This window comes from Eupeodes corollae, chromosome 1 (assembly GCF_945859685.1).
Source record: "Eupeodes corollae chromosome 1, idEupCoro1.1, whole genome shotgun sequence".
NCBI classification, from domain to species: domain Eukaryota; kingdom Metazoa; phylum Arthropoda; class Insecta; order Diptera; family Syrphidae; genus Eupeodes; species Eupeodes corollae.
The window spans coordinates 70,516,036-70,531,423 of record NC_079147.1 but is presented as its reverse complement, the minus strand read 5'-3'; the positions used below and the strand labels follow the sequence as shown (position 1 = coordinate 70,531,423).

General features: G+C 33.9%; 1 protein-coding gene and 1 long non-coding RNA gene across 2 annotated transcripts in view; one reads left to right on the top strand and one right to left on the bottom strand.

Moving 5' to 3' along the window:
• Positions 1–223, top strand: LOC129939711 (uncharacterized). Its single transcript, XR_008780571.1, has 2 exons — positions 1–61; positions 127–223. It is a non-coding gene; the product is annotated as an uncharacterized LOC129939711 (long non-coding RNA).
• Positions 224–6,701: 6,478 nt separating this feature from the next.
• LOC129953777 (protein kibra) overlaps positions 6,702–15,388 on the bottom strand; it is a 48,293-nt gene continuing 39,606 nt past the window's right edge. Inside the window, exons 3-10 of the mRNA XM_056067235.1 lie at positions 14,547–14,848; positions 12,931–14,479; positions 12,674–12,854; positions 12,309–12,609; positions 11,877–12,236; positions 11,696–11,816; positions 11,422–11,631; positions 6,702–8,561 (exon numbers count right to left, since the gene is read on the bottom strand). Of these exons, the coding sequence (XP_055923210.1) occupies positions 7,967–8,561; positions 11,422–11,631; positions 11,696–11,816; positions 11,877–12,236; positions 12,309–12,609; positions 12,674–12,854; positions 12,931–14,479; positions 14,547–14,848 (3,619 nt within the window). The 3' untranslated portion in view covers positions 6,702–7,966. The remainder of the gene's footprint in view (positions 8,562–11,421; positions 11,632–11,695; positions 11,817–11,876; positions 12,237–12,308; positions 12,610–12,673; positions 12,855–12,930; positions 14,480–14,546; positions 14,849–15,388) is intronic.

The following is a 15,388-nucleotide window of genomic DNA, read 5'->3' as shown; positions in this document are numbered from 1 at the left end:
AACAAATTTCTCGAACTGTCAAAATACAAATCAACAAATTAATTTTATTCGCAACAAAAACGTAAATAATTGAAAAACAAACAAAAGAGAATAAATTATAGTAAAACTTTTATATATTCTTTTCAGGATATCATTTACTTCTTAATTCTCTCTTCTAATATCACATTGAAACTAGCAAAGGTGTCTTAATTGTATCTCATAGTCATAGCTTTTGGCCATAGTGGAAACACCAAAGAATTAACAAATAACAAAGTTTAAGTCTTAGAATGATTAATGAAATGTTTACTCACACAAAACACCGTGTTAAAGTAACACGCCCCAAGCCCGTGTATCTCTGGAGTGCATCGGATGTCCTGATTTGGTATCGAAGACACTGCAGTGAGTATCTTTCGTACATTGATAATTTCTCGAAGAACGAAATAACTGGCCGGGCCCTGCTTCGAATTACTGACCACTCACTGTTGCGAATGGGCATATCCGACTACAAAGACCGAGAAGCAATTTGGCGAGAAATCGTTAAGCAGCGTCTAAAGACTGACTTCATGGAAATTAGAGATATGGAGCGCATGGAACATGCATACGCATAATTAGTAGGCCTTCTGTACTATAAAATAAAAGTTTCAGAACTTTGAATGTACTGTTTGAATATAATTCACATCATAAAGAATGACTAAACTGTTAGAAATTAAGCATACATATGATAATAATAAAATTATAATTAATCGCGCAAACAAAAAAGAACTTTTTTTTTAAATCAGTAAAACTCCATCCCATTAATATTTGGGGCTTTCGATAACAATATGACACCTTGGTTCGTTTTTCACTGTGTAAAATGCAAGCTTTTTGAAAAACAAAAAAGGGATGTAAAAAAGGCAACGAAATAAAAAATAAAATAAAGTGCTAGTTTAGGGGAAGGTTCTTAGCTCATTGTATTTACTTACATTTACTTATTTATTCAGCTTAATAGAAGCTATAGCTTAACTTAACTTAACACAAGCTTAACATTTTTTTTTTGTATGTTCTTGTTATCAGTTTTCAACATTAAACCCTTAGGTTCACAAGAACTAACAATTTTGATTTTATTAGACTTCAAATTAAAAGGGACGAGGGATTCGGACTCAAAAAGGGAAGAAGTAATGGGTATCTTTCAGATGGGATTTGGAAATGTTAAAGTCAAAGAATAGAATAGCAGCGTTACAGAGACGAAGAATTCTGGACATTGGTTCAAAGGGCCCGTAATATCTACGGTGATAAGGGACTTAGAAAAGGGAGACAGATCGTGGATTTCGATTGTTTGTGTTAAGATGAATATCACTCAAGAGTGCCGGGGAATCTATATTGCGCATTAACAATTGGTGAGCAAATAATATATCAGCGTTTTTGCGTCTAATATATAATGGCTGCAAACCTATCAGTTTTAGTCGAACGGCATATGGAGACAAGTTGAATGTACGTCTTTGAACATTTTCAATTCTGAGTGAATGGTTTTCATAAAAGGGAGACCATACTTGGCATGCATATTCAAGAGGAGGACGTACTAGGGAAATGTAAAGCGCTTAAGTTGCATAGGGGTTGGAAAATTCTTTTGACCATCTCCTAATAAAACCGAGATCTCTTATAGAATAGACTACGTTGACAGATGGCGTCGTGATGAGATGGGGATGAAAAGGTCGTTTGTTTACATTTACCTTCATTTAACTCTAGAAAATTATGCATGCACAAAACAAAAAAGATATTAAGGTCATTTTGTAAAAGTAAGGAATCAGATGGAGTAAAGATAATCTTAAAAATGGTCTTATCATCAGCAAAAATTAGGATGTCTGAGTTTTTTAAATTTAAGACAGACATTGTTAACTGATAAGACGAAGAGAAGGGGTCCAAGGTGACTACCTTGTGGGACTCCAAAAAATTACTCTATAAGTTCTATTCGCAAGATAGGAGCTTATCCAGTTTATAAATATAGATGGAAAGCCTAGGGCTCTTAGTTTGTGATAAATTATCTTATGGGATATTGTATCTAAGGCTTTGCTGTAATCAGTGTATACAACATCAACTTCATTGCCTTTCTCGAGTTCTGACAAAACTTTGTATATAAATTCAATTTAGTTAGTTGTAGTGGATCTACCTTTAAGAAAACCATGTTGAGTGGGGGAGAATAAGGTCTTGCAATGGAAATAAACGGAATCATAAACTAGGCTTTCAAAATGTTTTGGGATGCATGATAGTTTCGCAATAGGTCCATAATTGTTAATTTCAGTTTTATTGCCTTGTTTATGAATGGGAAATATACATAAATCTGTCCAAAGAGAGGGTTCAAAGAGTGCAGTTATAGGCTTTGACAGAGAATGCATACTTTTTTTTAGAACAACTGATGGGACGCCATCAGGACCAGGGCTAAAGTTTTCTTTGAGGCTTACGTAAAGAGAGGTTTGAGTGCAACCATCTAAATAACTTAAGTAGTGTGGATTAGGATCATGAAGATGTTCAGTATACGATTTGCTAAAGTATTTAGCAAATAGATTTTATATGGTTGTTGGATCTGAGAAGATTATGTTGGAGAAACTCATTGAAGGTGGAAACCCATCAGATTTTCGTTTGACATTTATAAACTTAAAAAATGTCCTTGCATCAGAAATAAGGTTATTTTGCATTTGGTTAAGGTATTGGTTATAAAGGGATTCCCTTAATTCACAGAAACAATTATAGGCGAGAAATAGTTGTTGTAATCAGTATCAGATTTGAACTGTAAAAAGATCTTCCAAAGCTTGTTACGGGTATTTATTAGGCTACGGAGCTCTCTGTTGTACATTTTCTTTTGCTTTAGTGCAAAGTTATTTAAACTATCTGTTAACTTAGTCTTTGAAGTCTATCGATTTTGCTTCATACTTCATCATCTATAATCTTAAAACGGAATTAAAATACTATGGGTCGTAAATAAATAGTTAAATAAAATTCTAGAAATTTTAAATTTAAGAAATACAATCTAACACTATCAAACCAATAGTATCGTTGTTTCTGCTTAAACTACTTTATTAATTATGTATATCTGTACAAACAATTTATATTTTGAGTATTAACACTAGACTAATGTGTACATTTGGTAAAATATAACCATTGGCACACATTATTTTTAAAATTTAAGTCATATTTCATATTTGTTAATTCATATTTCACATTAAGATTACTTACAACCTTTTTATTTGTGAAGGCTTATAAAATATGTAAGAGCGTTCGAGTATTTTAAATTTAATAGATAGGTACTAAAAATAACATTTTTAAAATTATAGTTTACAATATTTATTTTTTTGCTGTTGTTTTTTTTAATTCATTTGTCAGATGCCTTAAAAGACTATATTTGATTGCGTTTGTTTTAATTATTCTTCTGATTGTAATATGTATTGAGTTCCATAATTGAGTTGCATGGACAAAAAATGTACGTGCAGATTGCAGGCAAGCAACTCTTGGTTAGATACAAAGGCGGATCCAGATTTTTAATAAGGGGGGGGGGGTCACGCATACTTTCTTCATATGAAAGCATTCCAAGATTTTAACACTTTTCTAAATACGCCATATTTAAGAGGAAAACGTAATAGTTTTTGTTGCCATTTATATTAATGAGAAAAACGCTTAAAAAAATCAAAAACCCAGAAAATGAGAAAGAATCTGATATACAGAATTTTCAATTTTCGGGAGTCTATTATTACTATAGCTACTAGTCTACTTACTCGTAGATTCTTAAAGGAGTCAACAAAACTTTAAAATTGTTGTCAACAATTTTTAATTCTTGAATTTGAGAAAATAATAAGCGCAATTAAGTACATAATTTCTCTGAATATAAAATAAAAACAAACTAAGGTAAACAAATAAGCTGGGAAGAAACTTTTGTGTGGCAGTCAAAAATGGCACTTTTCAGAATCTCTTTTCACTTCAGTTTTCAAGAGATTCAAAGCTTTTATATTAATAGATGAAACGCGTATTGTGTTTTTGAATTAGCCATTAGTTTAACAAAAGTATCACTTGTTGTTTTTGGGACATTTATATTCTTGAAATTCGTGTTTTAATCTCAGTTCTAGAACATCCAAAGCAAATTCCCTTTAAAATATAGGTTTTTTTTTACTTTGTTACGACCTTAAAAGTTTTATTCAACAGAAGAAATATATTGCCCGTCTGCAATACCTGCAAAAAAAAATGGTCTCAAAAATTGAAATGTAATTAAAAAAATCATCATCAATTTGAAAATTTGACCATCGACAAGAGCATGCACTGAAAGACAAGATTATAGAAATTTGATTAAGTTCTTGAGAAAATTTGAAAACAAAATAACGGCTTACCCTTCTGGAGCAATACCAAAATATATTTTTCTAGTAGAAAGAAGCCGAAATAAGAAAAAAAATGAGAGAAAGTTCTAAAAAAACCTATCGGTTCATTTCTGAAAAAAAATCGAATTTACATCAAACAAAATTGTACGAGGACTGCTGTTATGTTTAGTATCCATGCGCTCTACGGGACCCAGCCATCTTAGTCGCTGTACAACCCGTACAGCTCTTCTCCTCCACCCTCTTCGATGCATACGGGACCGTAGATCACACGAAGAACTTTTCTTTCGAACCGACCCAAGGTGCTTTCATCCGCTTTTGTCATAGTCCATGCTTCTGCACCGTATAGCAAGACGGGGATGATGAGGGTCTTATATAGCTACACTTTGGTCCTTCGAGAGAGGACTTTACCACTCAATTGCTTGCAAGAGTTATTCTGCGTTTGATCTCAGCGGTGGTGTTTTTTTCTGCGTTTACAGCGGAGCCTAGGTAGACGAAGTCCTTGACTACTTTCGTCTTTGCAGCCTTCGGTTCTAGGTTTATGTACCTGTGAATTTCGTTTCACCTGTTCATAAAACTTTCTAACTTCATTCTATTATTTCGAACTTCAAAATCTATGAGTCTGAATCCGTTGTCGGAAGTATGGTCGTACAGGCTGTTTTTCCCGATTATTCCACCAAAGATGCCTTCCCTTCCTAGCTTGGCATTAAAATCGCCCAGGACAATATTAATATCGTACCTGCTCATATGTTTTGTCTAAGAGCTCGTAGAACATATCTTTGGTGTTGTCATCTTGCCGGATAAAAGCGCTCCTTAAAGGCCTAGGCTCCGAATAAGTCGCAGAAGCCCTATAAGGTGTTCACTAAGTAGTTCAACCTTACTGGAACTGTAGACGCCACCGTTTATTCCATCTCGGGAATTCCTCCGCTGCCGTCTGGATAAGGAGAGGTGCGTGAATGGAAAAACTTCTCCCCCCTCTTTCATTTGCTGCCTCCAACAACTTTCTGGGGTTGGAACCCAATCACCAGTTGAGGTACTAGGCACCCAATGTTCAGCACGGGGAGGTGAGAGTAGGAGTTGATAGACAGAGGTGTGTTTTGAGAAAAACCTGTGGACGCTTGTGTTCTCTTGAATGCACAAGTCTATCATTTGAACATCACTACACCGCACTGACGTCTCCATCAAAACGTCACCATCGACAGACGTAGCTTTGAGGTAGTTAAAGACTTTGTTTTTCTATGCACCAGCGCTAAGATCAAACGATGAATTACTCTTGATAACCGCTGTTTCCTTGGGATAAGACTTGAATAAAATGTCCCTCTCTCCAGCAAAAAAAGGTCGCTACATAAGACCCTTACCCTGCTATACAGTGCAGAAGCATGTACTCGTACTTGATATAAAAGCGAATTAAAGCACTTTTCGAAAGAAAAGTTCTTCGTGTGAGAAGAGGAAAAGATGTAACGATTAGCCTTCTGACTTAGCCAGAAGAATAAAAATCCAACGCCTGAGATAGCTGGGAAACCAATGTTCCTGCCCGGAAATTCTTTAAATCCACGCCCACAGGACAAAGTTGGATGTCACCTCACCCAACTCAGAGGGTACAACTGGAGACATCTAGCTAGTTAATGATGTAGATAAAGAAGTCTGTTTTATGAGGCTCTAGTTCACACAGGACTTTATCGCCACTTTGAGAAAGTAAGAAATCAGAAATACCGGATTTGACGAAATGTCTCCTTCTATTCAAATGGAAAATTTCCTAAACTGCGAACCCCAAAGGACACATTGTCTTTTTTTTGGAATCATAGCAACCTAACGCCTAGAATCATTTCAAATTATAATAAAACAAAACAAAAGTTTATTTTTGGTTTTATGTCATTCTTGTATATTTTTCATCAATTGGCATAATATGTATATGAATTGTTTATTTATATATATATATATTAATTAATTATTTTATGTTAAATTTCTAATCATTTCATGTCATATCAAATAAATTCATTCATAATTATATTATATAATACAACAAAAATATGGACATGCTCAAAACTTAAAAGAGTTCTTTGTCCCTTATTCCTTTTTTAGCTGCGGTTCAAAGCTTCACACGCAGCTTATTAGACAAATAAAATACGTATATATCGATCGTATAGAGATGTACATAAATTATGTACTATAACTATATAATAAGGTTCAACAAAATTTCCACTGCATTATATTAATTTTCTTAACAGTTTGGTTCTCTCTCAATTTATTTATATATTTTCAAAAGTTAGTATACTATTCCATTTTTTTCATTTCATTTCATTTCATTTCACTTCATTCTTAACAGCGACATACACAAAATTAAGGAGTTTTATTTTTGTTTTATTTATAGATATTTATTTTTAATAATAATAATATTTATATAATTAATTAATTTAATTTGTTCTGATTTAAATACAGACACATTGTTCTCTTTAGTAGGTCTATATTTATGTATAATATATATTTAAAAAACAAAATTAGTTTTTTTAATATTTAGTTTAAATTAGTTTTTAGTTTATGTTTCCATTGTTTTATTGCACAATTGCTAAAAAGATGTGTTATTTTCTTTAAAAAAAGGCAAAAGACAGGATAGAAGAACTTATATATTACAAGACATTGGCATTTTTAGAGCCTTTTTTGTTTTTAATTATTTATAAACAAAATACAAATATATAACTAATCTTTATATTTTGTTTTTTTTTTAGTTATTATTAATTTTGGTGGTTTAAAGGGCTTTGCATATTTTTCTTGTTTTGTTTGTTTATTTTTAATATAAAAATATTTGTTTTTCTTTTTTTTGTTAAATGTAAGAGAAAATAAAAAATATACTCAAATTTGTTAGATTTGTTTTTGTTGTTTATAATTTATTAATATTTATTTAGTGTTGTTTTTTTGTTTTTGTTTATTTTGAATTTTCTTTAACAAACTACATAACTTTAAAATAACAATGAATAGGCAGCTATACTACATAGTAATATCTCTTCGCTAACTACAATTTTATAGCAAATAAAATATAATATACTAATTATTAATAATTAATTAAATTCATTTCTGTTTTGTTTAAATATTTTATAATATATGTTATTTATATACAGCTCAACAAAAACGCAAGCTTTAATTTAAAATGTTTTGTTTTTTTGTTTTTTTTTGTTTGTTTTGTTTTATAAAATATAAAATATTGTTTATTTATTTACATAGTGTTAATATACGTGTAGGTATATTTATAAATTTAAATTTTATATATCTGAATAATTATATAGGTTTTGTATAAAAATATATATCATAATATTAGCGTTTCTATAATTTAATTTAAATAAACTTAAATTTACAAAATTTGTTAATTTTATTTTTGTTTTGTTTTATTTTTAATTTTTTTTTTAAATATTCAAATGTCCTTTGATAAAAGAATACAAAAATTAATCCTCTTTAAGGCACAATAGATTATCAGTTTTTACTAATTTGTATGTTTTTTTTGAAAACCTTTTTTCTTTTTAAAAGTCTTATTTTTAAAATTACACATAATTAGATTTGAATATTAACAATTTTGTTTATTTTTTTTGAATACCAAATAAAATGTATGTGTGTTCTTTTTACAACAAATTCCAATCAAATAGTTTTTGAAGCTCCTTTTAGACCTCAACGCCATAGGTTCGATCTACTACATAATCAAACCGACTGTTTTCGGAATTGGAAGCTTCATCTGTATTGCTGGACGTTGTTGTGACTGGTGCAGCTGCTGCTGCTGCTAGAGCAGCTGCTGATGTTGATGGTTGACATGCATTTGTTGCTGCTGTTGTAGCCGCTAGGGCAGCAGCCGCCGCTGCTGCTGCTGCTGCGGCTCTTGATTTTGAAGCAGCTGTTGCAGCTGCATAGGATGGTAATTCCCTTGGCATGCAATTGGCAGATGGTGCGGATGGTGTTTTAGATGGTGTGGATATTGGTGTTGATGTTGTTGTTGTTGATGCAGATGAGGATGAAACAGATGAAGAAACTACTGATGGTGGCAATGAGGATGCAACTATGAGATTCTTTGTTGGTAGACTATTGGTGCTGGCTTCTACAAGAGCTGTATTGATTGCTATTGCGGGTGGTTGATTTGTATTGTAACCATCATTTTCATATTCAGCTTCATCTTCTTCGATGACATCTTCTTCGTTTACCATGAATTCCATGGGTAATTCGGGCACTGAAAGGCCTTTGCGGGTGAAGAAGGCAATTTTTTCTCTAATGAAGATAAACAAAAAAATTGCGTTAGATAGGTATGTAAGTGCCAAGAATATAGAAAGAATAACTTAAGTAGGTAAATGAGTTGGGTCCTTTAATATCTATAAATTTTGACTATAGGGTATTTCAATAAGAGGATTCATTCTTCTTTGACACCTGTCAGTATAGAACCTATCATCTTTTGACATTTGACAGGTAAAAATACAGATTTCAAGAATGGGCAGGTTCAGGCAATATAAGGGACTTCGGAGTAAGGCAACTTTCTATAGTATCCAATTAAGGCAACTTTAATGAAAAGTTATCCAAGAAAAATCTACCTAACTATCAAGTCAAGTCAACTTATGTCAAAATGACAAATGATCATGTTTTTTTCATTCAATTTATATTCAAAGAACGCAGTTGGCTGCTAATGAAGTCCCTTATGTTTACTGAACCTGCTCAATGTATTGCAAAGGTTCAGACAATTTAAGGGACATTATTTGCGATCAACTGTATTATTTGAACGTAAATTTTGACCAAGGCAGCTAGCTAGTGTTTTAAGTGTCATACATTTTAAACGTGGAACTTTACTTTACTAACACCCACCTTCAGTTCATAGTACTTACTTCTTTTCGAATTAGACAAGGCTTCCTTTCAAAAAAAAAAAAAACATTGAATGGAATTGTGCAGAAAGTACATAAATCATAAAGTAATAAAGTTCAGCTTTCAGTTAAATGCAGAAAAAAACACGATCAATTGTCATTTTGACATAAGTAGAGTTGACTTGATAGTTAGGGAGATTTGCCTTAATCGGAAAACAATTGTTTGACAGCTAGCCAATCAAATTCTAGAAACTTGCACAACTTTTAAGTCTCTTATGTCATTTGAACCTGCACATTTTCAATGATTTTGAAGAACGACCTATCAAAAATGATTGGTTTTAATGAGAGCTATAGCTGCCTTCTAAGATATTTAAGAAAGAATTCATGAAGTTATCGATCCATCCAATATAAGATCTCTTTTGAGAAAGCCTTGTTCATACGTGAAGGGTCCTTAAAACCCAAGAGTTCTTAATAATTTGACACAATTTGAACAAATTGATTTATGCTGGATTCAATAAAGTCAATGCCAGGACCAAATCTAAGGCATAAAGTAGCTTACTTAGGTAATAACGATTAAAAAAAATACAAATTGAAGTCATAAGCTTTTTATGCAAATCATCAAATAGAAAGCGGTTTGGGATTTTTCATTGATAAATTTAGATTTCCTTCAAAAGTTGATTTTTTTAGTGGCGAATGGAACACGATTGGAATTGTTTTTTTTTTTTGTATTAGGGGCCGATTATAGCTATCAGTAAAATGTTTGTTTTTAGTTTTTGAACATGTTACAGATTTATTTCTAGCAAAAGATTGATGCAATAAGATGAATTCTATATTCAAGTTTTTTTTCATAGGGAAACAATGCATTTAAAGTTTTATTTATTTTTTTTAATGATGAAATTTCATTTTACTGAACAGCCGACTGCCAAAAGCCAAAAAAATTAAAATTTGGTTTTACTGTTGGTGTTCCAATTTTTTACTGTTCCGATCACATCATTAAAAAACTTAATGATGAAAGCAATAGCTGAGGCGCGAAGCTCGATGTTATGATCAACAAAACAAACTCTTCAAATAGAAACTTCAAAGTGACATTTAATTTAATGACGTATAAACGCTCGTCAGTAAAAAATTTCATATTCCTCCCGTTTCAAATTTTACTGAGGGATTTTACTGATAGCTATTACCAGCCCCTTAAGGCGCCAGTTATAGCTATCATTGGTTTTCATCATTGAAAACAAACATTGCAATTTTTTGATAGGTCGTTCTTAGCGATCATTAGAAATGTCTGTCATTGAAAAAAATTTTCCTGATTGAAATCCACCGAAAAATGTTTACTGACAGAAATCTGTCATTGAAATTGTGTGAAACTGGAACAAAAATCAGTGGAACGATTCGTTTCACTTTTAAACAAAAAATTATCAGCTGTTAGGAAAATGAACGTCCGTCCGGAAAATAGAAAAAATAAATGTGCAATTTCTTTGTGTGATTTCCGATCGATCAATAAATAATGTTAATTTCTAATCAAAGGGAAACACTGTCAAATATCTATTCAAACATTTTCACGGATCAATTTCAATGATAGCTATAAATGGCCCCTAATGACGTAAATTTACTGATTGCTATAAACGCTCATCAGTAAAACATTTCAAATTTTACTGAAAGCTATAACCAGCTTCTTAGTGTAATTTTGTCTACGCGTAACCATTGCGGTAGAGCTGTCAAACTGCCATCTAAACATTTCTTAAAAATTGTATCAGTGTTGGTGCAAAGAAGGGTCAATCTGCAGTAAAATCATAAAAAAACGTATGTATTTTGCCCAACGGAATGCAAAAACAGAGGAAATTAGTGTTTTGACAGATCTGGATCAAAAATAAATTGATTTATTTTACCCATGGAAAACCTTGTTACTTTTTATCGTTCGGAGTTTTTAAATCTTGGAAAATTGCCGAAATTGAACCCCGTAGTTTATTGACATTGAAAACTATTTATAACTATTTATAAGGAGGCTTTGAACCTCATTTCAATTCCTAGATTAAATGTCAGGGAACAAAAACATCTTCAATATGACATGGAGGCAAGTAAAGTATTTTCTATTGCTTTGACCAACTTTAAGATACAAATAAAAGGATTGTTAACTATCTCGGAACTACCTAAAGGTTGAACCTTGAAATTGTCTTAACTTGCTGTATAAATAAGTGCCAGGTCTACATAAATAAGCTTAATATTTTGAATTTAAATAGTTTCAAAAGTATATACAAACTCATTTTAAAAACTATACTCACTTGAAAGAGACCAAATCTACTGATCCTTTGGCAACTTTGGTCTTGCGCAATTTATAGATTTCCTTTGATGTTTTATGCAGCAATCGTTGAAGTTGTTTTTCTTCAGGGCATTTAGCAGGATCTGCACGTTCAACTAATCTTTGGAATTCTTCATTTTCCATTGCCCATGTTGCTATCTTTGTATCTCGATTATCTCGGGCTTGTTCAAGGCTGTTTTCAAAACAACAAAAAATTATTATACAATTTTTATAAAACATTTTTTGTTTAAACTTACGTTTGTTTTAAATTCTGCAACTTAATAATTTCATCGTTAAGAAAATCTAATTTGCTATGTTGCGCTTGAAGATCCAACTCTAGATCTAAGCTTGTTCTTGGGATATGAGTATGATGAAGTTCTATAAAAAATTAATCAATTAGTAAACATCGACAAAGTGGGGTTGATGTGGTTTTATTACTTGTGACTGGTTTTGAAGTCTTTGTGTGGAATCGCAGTGATCTCCTTTCAACGGCTCCTCTATGGAATGGATGTGGTGTAACACCAAAGTGCATAGCAGAATCCGAATCACTACGATTCAATCGGCAGGTATAACGACTTTTACCAACAGCAGCGCTAGGCGTAAAAGTTTGTGATCGCTTGACGGGTCTGTCGTCAATGGCTGATTGTTGCTGTTGCTGCTGCTGTTGGGAGGTGGGATCACTTAGCCTGGCTCGGCATTTCTCTGGGGGGAAGGCACACTCGGTATTCGTTTCTTTGTCGGCGTACTCTTGTTTTACGTTATTCATATAGGCATCTAGCATTTTTCTCGTTAATTCAGCTAAACATAAAAAAAAAAAAATTACGGTCAAAAGTTGTTTAAGGAGAAAGTGGAGGCAAAGTTATGTTTTACCATAATCACCGCCAGTAGCATCTTCTTCCTCTTCTTCGGGCTCATCTTCTTCGTCTTCCTCTTCAGCATCGTCATTCAAATTTAAATACTCTTTGAGTTCTTCGGCGATCTGTGCTTGCATTTCGAACGGAGGAGCTTGGTTTCTCGTTAGAGTCGATGTTTGGGATGAAGTTATTGTTGATTCGTCGGAAGATTCCTCTTTGCCATCAAAGCTGGGCATAAATCTTGAGCTGAGGACGTTGTACCATTTGAGTGTGGAGTCATCAGCATTAAATTCAGCCAAACTTATGTGAACAGTTCCCTAAAATATGAGGTAATAAGTTTAAAACAAATTCAAATTTTTCGACCAAAGCAAAACTACATACAATGATCTCTTCTTTTTGGCCAGTAACACAAATCACGGTAACGTGAAGATTTTTCGTGAGTAGTTTACTCAACGAAATTGGCACAGCAAAATTATCACCAAACATTGGCTTATGGAAGTCGGAAACGTTTTTTGTTCGAATGGATTGCAGGGAATTCGGCAGGAGAGCAGCACGAAGGTACCTTGAAAAAATAACACAGCAAGATTATAGCAGACCGTCCTTTAAGTAAGTTGGTTATTAAATTTATAAATACTTACACCTGAGAATTGTCCGTCGCAGTGGTCAGCAATGCTGCTAAATTATTTGCTCTCTCAAGGGAAACTACGAAAATAGCCTCGTTCTTAAAGTATTTCAAGCCAATTTGAACTTGAGCAAGTTCCTTTCGCGGCAAATGAGCTCGTGACGCTTCGAATACTCCTGAATCACCGGCCACAGACTCATTACTAACCGCAGCAGAAACTGACCGGGTGTTCGATGTGGACGATGATCGACTGAGCATTTCTTGAGGCAGATCTAGCAGGGATGGTTTCTCGTAGATGGGTGACAATGGGGCGGCTAGATTGATTGGCACCGTCTTTAGGTCGTGGAGCTTCTCCTCCAACATCATAACGTCCAGAACTGCTGAATCCAGATCGTAGTTTGGTGTTTTTTGTTTTTGTTGTTGCTGTGGCAAATTGAAGTTGGACGCATTTGCGTATGTTGGCTCCTCCTTGGGGGTATCGGTGTATTTCATTGGAGACGCTGGTGGTGTTTCCATTGACAAACTGCTACGAGGAGATAATGACATGGCAGATTGCATCTGGAATAGGCCTTGTGACCTTCGATGCAGATCGACCACATCGATTTGTGGATCCACTGACAATGGATCCAGGTAGATGTCTGTGAAGCTGAGGGCACTCTTGCTGCTGGCAGTTGATAGTGAGCCCAAACTGGAGCCACTGCTGATCGAGAAGGTGCTCTCGGATGAGAATGACTTGAGTCGTTCTTCCAGCATTTTTGTTGACTTGAGTGCCTCTTGCAGCTTAGCAAGAAGTGTTTGTTTTTCTTCGTGCAACCTCAAGCGGTTGGCAATGCATTGATTGGTAGCCTCATATGCTTCGTTCAGATCCTCTTCCAATTTTCGTCTCGTCTGTGCGATCATTAGGATCTCCTGTTGGGATTTGTTTTTCATCGAAATGCTCTTCAGCTCTGTCAGCAGCTTCTCCTTTTCTTGAATCAAAAGCAAACGATCTTTGTCCGATTCTAATTGGCCGGGCTCGATGCGTTCCACATGATCGGCCAACTGTTGTTGCAATTGCTTGATTCGTTTGCGCCATTCACTGTATTGCAGTTTGGTTTTGAACATTTCAGCGAATCTAGCTCCGCTGTTCATGCTATCATTAGCCGCTCCGCAGAGGTCGGTTTGTGACGCTACACAAACCCGATCAAATGGTGAGGTGGCATTGAGTAGATCTGCAGCTGCTTCTTCGCTATATTGCTGTCGGCTGAGCTCGTTTTTGATTTGTACTAGACTTTGCATGAGTTCTTCGCGTACCTTTTCACCGGATACGAGTGATTTTTGCACCTTGAGCATTTCTTCGCGGATGGCTTGAACTTCTGCAATGTCGTAGCAACCATTTTGGCGGGCATTGATCTTTTCGCCCACCGAATAGAGGGTATTAACGCCCCGCTGGGTGTACGATATGTCAGTATTGATGTGATGAAGTTCTTGTTTCAGACGACGAACGCGCTCCTTGGCTAAGACTAGATCAGCGCGCAAAAGGTCCGGATCATGGCGGGTATTGATCGAGCTTGATGATGAACATACTAAAATTTAAAAAATTACAGACGTTAGAATAAATGGTAGAGTTTTGAGAATTAGTTTTGAACTTACAACTACTACGACTAGCGGCCAAAGTATTCAAATGATTGAATTCATCTTGGGCAATTAGCAAACGCTGTTGTTTAACATCATACATTTCTCTCTTCTTCTCCAGAACGTCCTGTGCGGCGTTGAGATAATCTCGAAGCATCGCCTCTTGGACACTCTTCCATTCTTGTCTTGGATCCTCCAATTGTGTGGTTTGACTAATGTGGTTAATATAATAACGACCGATATTTGTGTCATAAGCTTCTTCCCAACCAACGGGAAGCTCATCGCCAATACAATCCTCAAAAGATTGTGGCTTTGTGTATCTAAAATTAAAATAAAAAAATAACAACAAATCAATAAAAAAACGTTTAATTAAAATAAATGTTAAAAGTACAAAATTCAAACTTGAACATTATAACATTTTTAACAAAAATGTAAATTTTTGTCTTAAATTTTATTGGAATTTATTTATTCTCCTTTAATTTATGATTTCCTCCAATGTTTGCATAAATTACATTTGGCAGGTGATAAAACTAACCTATGTATACAACATTTGTTTTTAGGTAAAAGATTTTGTTATTTTTCTTATTATAATAAATTGACAGTGACAAATGCACGGATACTAAACGAGCCTTTAAAATCACAAGCATTCGACTTTATAATAAATTAACATTGTCTAGTGTCGTATGAATGTTTTTTTTAGCAAACCTTCAAATCCTAGAAACTATTCGATTCATCACTGTTAAGAACATTTAAATTCATGTGTGAAAACTCCGCATTGGGCGCCATATAACTATAAACTATTTATATTTGTATCAATCTTCAAGCGAACCTAAGTTATTGACAGAAATGCTTCCAATAAA